General features: G+C 39.4%; 1 protein-coding gene across 1 annotated transcript in view; it reads left to right on the top strand.

The window, feature by feature from the left end:
• Nucleotides 1–12,913, top strand: part of EGF (epidermal growth factor) — a 93,835-nt gene that overhangs the window by 56,146 nt on the left and 24,776 nt on the right. The window contains exons 12-16 of the mRNA XM_060012887.1: nucleotides 1,370–1,474; nucleotides 2,716–2,939; nucleotides 6,409–6,576; nucleotides 7,274–7,423; nucleotides 10,370–10,489. Of these exons, the coding sequence (XP_059868870.1) occupies nucleotides 1,370–1,474; nucleotides 2,716–2,939; nucleotides 6,409–6,576; nucleotides 7,274–7,423; nucleotides 10,370–10,489 (767 nt within the window). The remainder of the gene's footprint in view (nucleotides 1–1,369; nucleotides 1,475–2,715; nucleotides 2,940–6,408; nucleotides 6,577–7,273; nucleotides 7,424–10,369; nucleotides 10,490–12,913) is intronic.

Consider the following 12,913-nt stretch of genomic DNA (forward strand, 5'->3'; position numbering starts at 1 on the left):
GATCCCACGTGCCGCGGAGCGGCTGGGCCCGTGAGCCATGGCCACTGAGCCTGCGCGTCCGGAGCCTGTGCTCCGCAACGGGAGAGGCCACAACAGTGAGAGGCCCGCGTACTGCAAAAAAAAAAAAAAAAGTGGCGCTGGAGTATAAATGATTTCAAATTATCCACTGCCCTGAGTTGCTAGTTTGCAAAGTGTATTGGGCCCAGCCCAGGCCCTGAGCCAATTTTACCTTTGTCTCCCTCCTGCATATGGCCCATGAGGAAGAATAGATCAAGCCCCGGCCCCCCGTCTAGAAAGGGCGCTTGAACAAGCCACCTGCAGAAGGTCTCCTGAGTGTTTTGTAGCACAGGGTGGAGGGACCGGTCTTGCTCTGTGTTTCTGGGCAGATGGCACGAGGTGGGGAAGGGAGGTTATTTTATTTATTTATTTTTTTGCGGTACGTGGGCCTCTCACTGCTGTGGCCTCTCCCGTTGCGGAGCACAGGCTCCGCACGCGCAGGCTCAGCGGCCGTGGCTCACGGGCCCAGCCGCTCCGCGGCATGTGGGATCTTCCCGGACCGGGGCACGAACCCGTGTCCCCTGCAACGGTAGGCGGACTCTCAACCACTGCGCCACCAGGGAAGCCCAGGAAGGTTCTTTTTAATCTCCTCTGTTGTGGTCCTGCCTGCTCAGGGAACCTGCTGGGGCTCATCCAGTGCTTAGGTCAATCCCTGACACAGCCCTTAGGGGCTGAGGAAGTGTCTATTTGATCATCAAGATTTGTTTGACAAATAAATGGAAAAATTAGAAAGCAAGAATTTTCTCCCCTGCCAGATTCCAAAGAGTTATTATTATTTTTTAATGGAACGGGTAGCAAAGAGTATTTCAGTACTCCCATTTGTCTTAGAATCAGATGGAAGAAAATTAAAGCCAGTGTAAGTCTTCTCCTACTGTCCTTGTGTTGGTTGTCTCTGTGGACCTTCGAGGTCTACTCTCCTTCCTGCCTGTGATCTGTGAACACCAGGCGGAGGCTTTTATTGGTTCCACCAGGAGCTGGGAGGTTGTGAAGAGAAGGGGATGGTGGCATTTGTACTTCCTGGCTTTATCCCTGCCAGGCCACTGACACAGAACCCTCTTACCTTACCCTTTCACGGTGTGTTTTAATTGCTTGGGATAAATATTGGGAAACTAATTTAAACACTGTGTTAAAAAAAAAAACAATAGACTTTGCGTAAGTGTTACTCCTGATGCGTGTGTGTTCATGTGCACACCTGGGATAGGGGAGTTTAGAATGCCTATTTTGCTTTTCAGTAAGCAACAGGGAAAACAAGTATTTTTGTTTAAAAAGTAAAGTTGATATAACAAGCCCCTTTATATTACATGCATTTTAGGAAATCTCTCATTGAAGGGAGTGATTTAAATGGGAAGTATCGTGAAATAATCATTAAGGAGGACATCTCTCAGCCACGAGGACTTGCTGTTCATCCAATGGCCAAGTAAGTATTTGTGAAAATAAGGCCCTTTCTGTGGAGGTCATAGGACAGTTTATGTTTGATGTGCTAGTGTCCGAAATTTGTCTTAAGACCTCAGGTGGTCAGTGGAATCAGAAACCAAGAAAATCCATGAGATTTGTTCAAATGTTCAGAAATGGTATGGCTAGCATAACTTCCTCGTCCTTTTAATGTCTTTTGATTTGTTTTTCCTACAGAAAACTTTATTGTTTTGATACCCTTTCATTTTAAGCAAATTCAATTTCTTTTTGAAAGGAAGTGGGTTGTAATTCATTCATCAACGATGCATAAGCCCTTTACACTATGTACTTTCTTTAAAAACTATATTGTTTCTTGAGAGAGGATGATATTTGGATTGCATGGCTTATGAATTCTATTTAGAAAAATCATGAGTTCCAGTGATAGGTCATTCCTAGATTTAGGGAAGAGGAAAGAGAAATCGTGAAATATTAGGAGGCTCTCTGTTGTTAATTGTGAATTAGTGACAAATGTGGGTTTAAGTTAGAGAATTAAGGAGAATAATTCCTTCCTAGTTAAAAATCAAGGATAAAAGCTCATCCTATTTTATTTATAATGGAAATTTTATGATGGCCTGTGGGAAATAATAAACTGGTAGAAATAGATAATTAATTTGGAGCCAGCCACATGATTCAAACCATGAGAATGTAACCATCTCTAAACAAGCCAGTGAAAAGATACTGAACCATATTGAGTTCAAAAAATGTGCCTCAGCACCTGCTTTACAGAACTGAAAATGGACCAAGTTAACTGAGCACATAGTATAAAACAGGATAATAGATAAATATGCTCTTCCCTTTACGTTGTAATTTTACATATACAGCAAGTTTTACATATGCATATCAGAGGGACAGGCTAGCAAGATTCCATTGCCTTTTGTAGCATGAAACGCTGATTTAAGAATATGCACTCAAACACCTGTGATTAGTAATACACTACAAGTGTTTAAACTAAGAATTCCTTTCTTATCCAATCGTCTGAGCCTTAATTCAGCATTTTCTGTCCACGTTGCTGTACATAGAGAAGGTAATTTTTTGCTTTTGAAAATTGTGTCCAATATTCAGTGCTCTGCTTTCTCCTTCTGTATTCCTTGCTGTACCACTTTAGTTTATCCTAAAGTGACTTACATTGATGTTTTTAATAATGAAAGAATGAAAGAAGTGTTTTTCCTTGCAAGTTTTATTTGTTGTATGCTTTCTTGATTAAAGGAGATTATTCTGGACTGAGATGGGGATTAATCCACGAATTGAAAGCTCTTCCCTTCAAGGCATTGGCCGACTGGTTATAGCTAGCTCGGATCTGGTCTGGCCCAGTGGAATAACAATTGATTACTTAACTGACAAGTTGTATTGGTGCGATGCCAAGCAGTCTGTGATTGAAATGTCCAATCTGGATGGTTCAAAACGCCAAAGACTTGCCCAGAACGATGTAGGTGAGGCTTTGGAATGGGTGATTTCTTCAACTTGATTGAGTGTTGATGAGTGTTAAATACAAAATGTGTTTACACACACACACATACACTCACTCACCACCCCCCCCACACACACCCTTAAACATATGGTGAGAAAGGAATACAGACAAACAGACTAACAGATTTCTCCAGAGATTTATGAGCTACAAAGATTAACATTGGAATATTGGATAAAAAATAGTGATGCATAATCATTTCTCTTTGCCAAGATTTCTTAAAATCAGAATGAAAATATTAACCATTTTAAAACTTCTTTAAGAATAAGAACTTATTCAGCTACTACCATTTCTTACGTTTTCTCAAATGTCATTTTCACAAGTGACAGTATCATCTTTAGCCATTCATGTGCAAAGGTTAATACAGTTTTCCCTCCTATTATATTTTCAGATTTTGCATGGGGTGTCATGTATTTTCATAAAGAGTTTTGAAACACTGTAGCCTATGCTAACTGTTAAAAGAGAAGTACAAACTGTTATGACATTATATAGCAGTAGGAGATTCATTTTGACTCAGGGAATCTGCAAAGACAGTATTTGAACTGGGCCATGTGGTAAATAGAAGGTGATAAAACACTATCATTTGAGATAAGGCTGCAAAAATTGGTCTTTGTAGGTTAGTACTGCCAGAATATGTTAACTGAAATGAATTCTGAACGTACTAGGGAGCCATTGCATATTCTTAAGCAGGAAATGTATCTGATAATATTGGTATATCAGGATAACCACTTAGGTAACAGTGTAAGTGTTGGATTGGAATGTGGAGAGAAGGAAATGAGTTAGGAGGTTATGATAATTGTTCGGTCAACAGTTAATAAAGGCCTGAGCTAGAAGATTACCATTTAAAAAGTAGAATGGAGGATTAGAATATTACAAAAATCACTGTGAATGAAAAACCAAGAGGATTTGGTAACAGATTGGATGTCGAAATGAAAGCCAGGGTGATGTTAGAGATGCTTTGGGAATTTAGAAACTGGTTGGTTGGGAAGATGAAAAACATGGTCTCTCTTTTTTAGGAAGAAGCTAACAAACTAATAATCCCTGTAAGGTATTTATTTTGCCCTTTCTGTTTGGTAATGAACTTCTAGGTTTGTATTATACATTAAATAGATCAAGATAAATATAATTAAAAATTTTACATACTTCCAAGCTTCTTTAAAAATTGACATACTTCACAATAAATTATAAACTTGTGTACAATTGTAGACTTTCATCATCCATGTACCATTATAGGAAGTGGAAATACAGTGGAGAGTAAAACAATTATGGTTCCTGTGAAGTTATGGAGTCAGTAGGGGAGACGTACATTGTTAAAAAATACATCTCCCAAATAAATGTAAAGTTATAGCTTTGATATTTGGAGGTATAAAGGGATTTGGAAATTCCTAACTAGAATGTAAAGACATCATATTCTAAACCAAAAAAAGCATAGGAGATATTTTGTAAATAATTTGTATTGCTATAATCTGTGACTAATGCAACTTACTATTAGATACAAATACAAATTATCTGGTATGTGTACATCTAAATAACCGTTCCCACCATTACAGTGCCATCTACTGGTAGTTCAACTGTGGCTCTCCTGTAAACAAAAAATGAGGAAGATTATATCTAGTGTGGGGTTTGTGTTGAAAAACGATAGCTAATTCTGACACATACTACAACATAGATGAACCCTGAGGACGTTTTGCTAAATGAAATATGCCAGTCACAGAAGACAAATATTGTATGATTCTACTTACTTAGGGTATCTACAACAGGCACACTTATGGAAACAGAAAGTAGTATAGTATTTGCCAGGGCCTAGGGGGAGGGGGAAACAGGAAGTTGTTTAATGGGTATAGATTTTCAGTTTTGCAAGATGAAAAAATTTCTGGAAATTGGTTGCACAACAATGTGAATGTATTTAACATTACTGAAACTGTGGGTTAAGTCTTAGGCTTAGATGGTAAATTTTGTATTATGCGTTTTTTTATCACAACAAACAAAACAAAACAATAACTATATAGGAAATTCCCTTCCTGCCTTTATGGCTTTAATTTGGGACAAAGGCTAGAGACCCAAATGAATCTTAATGGCCCTGGTCAATAATGATGGGTGGAGATTCATTACACCGGGAAAAATCGTTTGAGTTTGCTGCCAGTAGGGGGAGACATTCACCCTAATCCACCAAATCCATTTTTCATTAGCAAAAAGACTGGCCTGGGGAATGTGACTGGATGTGATAAAAGCTTCCAAACCTAGGGGTCCTTAGCTTTGGCCTCTAACCACTTGAGATAGTATATTAAAACATTTCCCAGCTTACTAAATACTGGAATATCTTATCAGAGCAGTTTCAGTGGCATGGAGAGGCGGGTTTAGTTGAGGTAGGATCAGAAGAGGCCACTTAGGGGTTGATTGGAGCCATGAAAATGGAAGCAGCAGATAATAAATAACTTCCAAAAAACTTGTCTGAGAAGGGAAGGAAAGAGACAGAAAGAAGTTAGAGGGGTCAAGGGGATGAGGGAATTAAGATAGGAGAGACCTGAACATATTAATCAGCTAAGGGAAAGAAGCTGGTAAGATGAAGAGACTAGAAGAGAATTAATGTAAATGAAAGGAGTAATTGACAGAACAAGGTCCTAGAGAAGGCAGGAGCACAGTCAATGGACTAATTTTAGTTAAGAGGAGAGATAGGAAAGGAAATGTATTGGTGGAGATGGGAATTTGAGGAGGCTGTTATTCAATTACCTTAGATTTTTTAAAATGTTGTAAAAATCTCAATTTACAGCAACCTGTAAATTTAGTCTACTACTTATTACTGCCATTCAAAAGACAAGGAACCTAAGACAAAGAGGGGTAAAATAACTTACCCAACTTACCCAGTCAAGTTGTTTAGTCTATAAATAGTGATAGAATCACTGAACATGGAAACATTCCTGCCCTGGTCGCCTTCTTTTTTTTTTTTTTTTTTTGCGGTACACGGGCCTCTCACTGTTGTGGCCTCTCCCATTGCGGAGCACAGGCTCCACAGCCATGGCTCACTGGGCCCAGCCGCTCCGCGGCATGTGGGACCCTCCCGGACCGGGGCACGAACCCATGTCTCCTGCATCGGCAGGTGGACTCTCAACCACTGAGCCACCAGGGAAGCTCTGGTCCTCTTCTTATTGGTGGTATTATGTCAGTCACCCACATTCTCCCACTCTCTGAATGCTCGATGACCATGGGCTTTGCTAGGACTTCATACCACCAGGCTCCCATTCTAAGAAGAGGTTCCCTCATCATGTGGACTCTCCTTGATGTAGGTGGCTCAAGGAAGTGGCTCATACATTGCTTAGCAGCTGTATTAAAGAATTGACTTAGTGTAGGAATTGGGTATATGTTTCAGGCCTTGTCCTTTTAAAAATATTCATGGCAAAGACAAGATGTTTATAATGGATCTCAACTGCTTCCAGGTCACCCATTTGCTGTGGCTGTGTTTGAGGATCATTTGTGGTTCTCTGATTGGGCTATGCCATCGGTAATAAGGGTGAACAAGAGGACTGGCAAAAATAGGGTACGTCTCCGAGGCAGCATGCTGAAGCCCTCATCACTGGTTGTAGTTCATCCATTGGCAAAACCAGGTACACTGGACACAGTCTTTCTTTGACTGGCATCTGCAACTATTTTAATTGTTTGACAGCAGGGAAGGGGGTGTGTGTTGCACTTCTCACTAATTTGGGTAGATGTTAAGATCTCCTGAGATTTGGATTTCGTTTAAACTAAGATAGTCTGGTAATAAGTTTGGGCTTTATCCCTCCAACCTCAACTTTTCTTCTCCTGAGTAGCTTTTACTTATTTGCTTCTTTTCAAAGACTTTTGGGTTAAAGGCACTAAGGGCAGGGGCAGGGATGGGTGGGGGGAGCGATTTAGAAACCCGCAGTGGAAGCTTCTGCCTACACTGGGCTTTTCCCCACCTCCTGAGAATGCAAGTGTGTGAGCTTCAGCCAGGAGTAGGTAAGCAGATGGAAAAGGCACTTAGTTTCCCACAATAACTCTTCTTTCTGAATCACCCTTTGTCAGTCTGACTAGATTATAAGTCAGGAAATAGCTATCTTCCCAAGTAGCTTCTTGAACAAAGGTACTGGCTAAACTCAATACTCCTAAGGTAATCACATTCTGAGCTTATCTTAGAACCAGTGGCTCTTTATAGGAACTCTTCTGAAATAGCTCTTGATATAAACAGCTCCATTTAGATAGTTTCTTTCTCCCAAAGCTGTACACTGATTTTACACCTTTTCATCTCCAAGCCCATCTGTGAATGTACCTCCTCTCTGCTAGGAGCAGATGCCTGCTTGCATCAAAACGGAGGCTGTGAACATATTTGCGAAGAGAGGTTTGGAACTGCTCAGTGTTTGTGTCGTGAAGGTTTCGTGAAAGCTCCAGATGGAAGAATGTGTCTGGCTCTGAATGGCCATCAGATATTGGCAGGTAATATGATAAACTATGTGGCCAAATTGTCTTACTTTAGCTCAGGAATATTGTCCTACATTGATTTTTATGCTTGTGCTAATTTTTAATATTTTGTATTCTTAAAAGCTCCCTTGCTTTTAGCGATGCCAAGCTGTCTTCCACCCCACCCCACCAATGAATTTGGCCTCCTCATTACAAACTAAATTCAATTGACTTCTTCTAGCTGTAAAATTAATGAACAAAAGATCATATTCCAAGTCTTAAGTTCCAGTGCTCCAGGCCCCCATTTTTGGTGGAGTAGCCCATCCTTGGAAATAAATGCCAGTATTTTACCAATTCAGGGAAGGTTCAAAGACATTTTGTTTAGAAGTTTTATGGCCTCGATTTTAGAGGTAGTCATATATAAACCCCCTGCCACATGACTGTCTTTATATGAAAAGCAAAGTCCTTTGTAATAAATAAGTTTAGGATACCAAACAGGTATAGGGAATCCAGCTCGACAAGGCTTGTGATCCACGTTTTTAAAAACTAAACGTAGGGCTTCTCTGGTGGCGCAGTGGTTGAGAGTCCGCCTGCCGATGCAGGGCACACGGGTTTGTGCCCCGGTCCGGGAAGATCCCACATGCCGCGGAGCGGTTGGGCCCGGGAGCCATGGCCGCTGAGCCTGCGCGTCCGGAGCCTGTGCTCCGCAACGGGAGAGGGCACAGCAGTGAGAGGCCTGCGTACAGCAAAACAAAACAAAAAGCTAAACGTGACTTTGAGGGAAGAGATCTAATATGACATGTAAACAGTAGTACTGATTTACTTCCCTTGAATGTGCATCCAAACAGGTAAGTTGTATTTGGATTCATCTCTTGATACCTTATACCAAAGAGAACTTAAATTTTATTTTAGATGTTTTTTAAAAATTCATATTTATCCAATAGGCATGATATGTTAGGTGACATTGACAGCAAATAAATGGATTAATTTATCCGTGGACCAGAATTGAATAGTTTGGATTTTCTGAACTTTCTACCAATGGTTGCCTTAGGATAACAGTTCTCAATCTTTTTGGTTTTGGAGCCTTTTTACACTCTTAAAAATGATTGAAAAACTCGAGTCTTTGTGTGGGTTATATTTATCAAGATTTATGGTATTAGAAATTAAGACTAAAAATTTTAGTATCTCTATTAAAGTTACAGTAATATTCCATTATATGGGAACATGTTTTTATGAAAATAAATGAAATAACTCTATTTTTCCAAACAAAACTATGTAGTAAGAAGAATGGTGTTGTTTTACGTGTATATCTTTAATATCTGACTTAATAGAAGGCAGCCAGATTCTCCCATCTGCCCCTCTGTTAAAGCTGTTGGTGTGTTGTTTTGTTTGAAGCCTATGAAGAAAATCAGACACACATGGAGCAGGAAAAGGGAAGATTGCTTAATAGCCTTTTCAGAGGACTTTTTTGTATATCTTCTTTTGATATTATATATATCAGAACTAGACAGGTGGTAGTTTCTCAGAGTTAGTTGCAATGTTGAATCTGAAGCCATATCAATGAACATTTTGTCCTCTGCTATGTTAAAACCCAGTGTTCTGTTTTGTACTTTGAGTGGATCTTTCACCATGCATGATTTTGTTGCATCATGTCTTGGTCATTTAAAAATATTGATTGACTGAGTTACACAAGTCTGCTGAATATCACATTAATATACCTACAATAATATTAACTAATTATTATTATCAAACTCATCAGCAAAGTCTTTGAGTGTCTGGATTTTGTTAAAATTTTTTTGTGGAAAATTTTCCAGAATTCTACTTTCCACTTGAAAGCTTAAATTTTATTACTGGCAACAAGCACCGTGAGCTAATTTTCCTTGAAGTGACAGCATCACTTCATTCATTGTTGAGAAAATATCAAATCCCCAAATGTTAATGACATAGTTTGTCAAACATTCTTTCAGGTAAAAATCATATTCAATGAAAAAAAAAAAGAGCCTAGTTTTAGCTTGTATCTCTGAGAGTTCACAGGTGCCTTTCCTCCAGCTTCAGTGCGTGCACAGTGTTTTATGTGTTGCTTCCCATTTCATTACGCAGAAGATTAAAGAGCCAGGTAGTCTATGGTCAAGATTTTTAAAAACTAGTAATTTTGCTGCTCCATCATGGGCTTTTAAAGGTGAAACTGGAGTGCGAGAGTGTGTGTGTGTGTGTGTGTGTGTGTGTGTAGGTGGCTGTGAAGAACATGACTGCAGTAGAGAACATGCTACTAGTATCATGACGATTCACGCTAAAGCACCACACTTTCACCCATGTCTGCTTTTGCCCCATCGCTCATCAATGTTGACAGTGAAAATAACAATAGTTATTTGCGTTTTATGAAAATAGTTTTGACCTTCTGGATGCCATGCAGTGAGACCCCAGGGATCCATGGCCCACACTTAGAGGATACACAGTGTTTTAGGGGATCCATTTCTTCCATGTTCTGGGGAGTTGCATGGGTCCCATGCCTATGTTAAATTATAGCTTGTTTATGCCCTTCCACATTTCTAAATACTGGCAAAATCAGGCTAAAATAAATGTTATAAGCAGCTTAAAGGAGAAGGGGTATATAGGAAAGGCAGGTTGGGGAGATCATCTCACTAATTTGTCCTCAGTAATGGCGAGCAGTGATTATGAGCTGATTATGTTCACGAGGATTTTGGTATTCTACTTTGACTGTTTTTGCCAGTACCGAGAAGAGTCCTGTCTTTCTTCCCTACTGGCTCTCGCCACCCTCAATTATAAGTGCATGGAGTGAAGCTGAGAGGGTGTAGTGTAGCAGAGAAGGTTTTCTACGCCACCGAGACCCTGGCAGTTTTTCTGAATCCTCCGACTCTAAGAAAGAGTCTGAACTCACACAAACAGTCATAAATATAAATTAACTCAAACATTTCTTGAATCACAAAAGGTAAATTAATTGTATCCGTTGGCCTTCAATAGGTAGTGGAGCAGATCTGAGTAATGGAGTAATACCGTTGGACATCCTACCCAGCAGTAGAGAGCTTGAAGATAATATTACAGAATCTCAGCATATGCTAGTGGCTGAAATCATGGTGTCAGGTATGAATAATGAGTTCTCCAATACAGCTTTGGTTCCAATAATTTCCATCCTACTAATTAGAAATTCTGAATGAACTCTCTAACTTAATGTTGACTAAATCTACACAAAGCTAGCGAAGACAAACTTTGGACTCAAGCTTCGGTCCTTCTCTTCTGAATGGTTTATCTGAGGAAGATGGCTCCCATATAAGACTGGACATGAACTTTACTCATTGAGGGTTGTTGGACTGAATCTTTTTTGAAGAAATCTAACTTGGAAAAAAAAGTGAAAAATAGGCCAGGACAGATTTGGGTGTATCCCCATCCATGCCTAGTATTTTTGGTGTTTGGCCCATTTAGCTTTACTTCTGTCAGTGTGAAAAGCAGATGGTAGCTGATAAGCAAATATAGGCTGGTTGCTTCAGCTGCTCCAGAAAGTCCACAAACAGCAAATGTTAGATTTTTTTTTCTTCTATAATATATTGCCCATTTATCAGCAAAATGCTAAATAATTTATTCAGTATGTAACGACTTTAGGGAACCTAATTCTTTTAGAGTCTGTGTTCACTCATGAAGCCGGTGGTTTTCAAACTGGGCTTAGCTCAGCCCTAAAGCTTCTGCAAACCCCACCTCTTCTTCATGCTAAGTCTCTGCCTTTCAATCAGTGCAGCTCTGCTTTGAAGCATTTTATTTATTTATATTTCGGAGTGAGACTTAATTTTAACACTATGTGGCTAAAAATAAATTTGAGAACTCCACATTAGGACATTATATGCACTTAACCACAGCTTTTGTGGTCAGCAAACTACAATTTTCGAGGCCCTGGGACCTCTTACCCCTTCTTAGAGGATTTTATCAGTGTGATTTTTGATAAAATACAAAGAGGTGAATATTTTTAGTAATAATAATTTTTACAGAACTTTAGAGTTTACCAGGTCCTTTAAGTATATCCTCTAATTTGACCCTTATCACAATCATTTTACAGATTTGAAAACTAAGATATGTGAAGTTAGTGACCCGACCAAAGATTTTGAAAATTATGACCAAGTAATTAATTCATATCAAGAAAAGAATGACTGGAAACATGGTCATGTTAGGAGTATTATTCATTTGGTGACTATTTATTTGCCATACACCGTGCTAAATGCTGGTGATACCATACTTAGCTAAATATAGCCCCAGCCTCCAAGGTCATAGTCAGATGTGGAGACAATGTGGTAGAATGAAACAATATACATAATATATATTAGCAGTATAGAGAACCTTTTCAAAGTCACTAGGAATCCCTAGAGGTTCACAGAGGATATTTTGAAAGGCTAATGTTTGGGGGACTCAAAGACCAAGGTGAATGACAGACAGTAAATTAGGCCACGTGGGTGGCATGGGGGGGGTGACAAAATGGCTAAAGATTTGGAATACATATATAACAGGCTGTGTTTGGCTTCATGCCTGGAGACGGTACTCTGCCTCGTGCGGAATAAATGTCTTGGTGAAGATCACCTCGTCTTTCCCTCCCTGGATTGTGTTCTATTTTATCTTAGCCTGTAAAGTTTTAGTTCTACCTGTGTTAGGCAAAGGGGTCTTATTTATATTTTGTTGTGAAATTTCATTTCAAACAAGTATCTATACTAAAAAAAAATTGAAAACTTTATGTTAGATTTTAGGTCCATATCTTTTTATTCTCCAAAGACAGAGTCACATGGAGCAAGCAGATCTGTGTACAACATGGCAAAGAGGTTCAATCCTAAAAAGTTTCATTGTCAAATTCACTAAAATCACGAATTCTTCTAAATTCATGAATAAAATGTAAAATTCTTAACGTAGCCTGTTGAGCCCTGGAGAAACTAGCCTGTACCCACCTCACCAGCCTCAATTTGTGCCCTTCTATCCCCAGCTTTCTATGGCCTGCTTCCATTACACGGGCCTTGCCTATAACATGCGGGTGTTGTTTTCTCGGCCTACAGTGCTCTTTCTAACCCCACCTCCCCAAGTCCTGTGTATCCTTCAGATCTCAGCTTAATATGCTCTTTCGCAGCAAGCCTTTCCTAGTCTCCTGACCAGGTGAGGCGAGAGTTGTTTCAGCTCTCTTGGAACCCAGTACTTTTTCTTGATTGTGCTTATTACATCTGTACTTCAATAAATAATCATGTAAGAAAACAGAGCCCTTGTCTATGTTCTCCACCACCGTATTTTGAGCCCTCATAAGGCTCTGGCACATAGTAGGTACTTCAAAATGAATTAATTTTGTTAATTTTACAAACAGACCCCAGAGTCTTTTCTAGCGTGATAAGGCTAATTCTGATTCAGGCTGTCACAATACTCTTCTTCTTTATCATTCTTATCTAGATATGTAGATAAAATATTTTATAGTTCTCAAAAGATTCTTTTAAAAATCACTTCTTCTTCAAGTGCGTACAACAACCATGTGAAGTCGACTGGACAGAA

This window comes from Delphinus delphis, chromosome 5, assembly GCF_949987515.2.
Source record: "Delphinus delphis chromosome 5, mDelDel1.2, whole genome shotgun sequence".
NCBI lineage: Eukaryota > Metazoa > Chordata > Mammalia > Artiodactyla > Delphinidae > Delphinus > Delphinus delphis.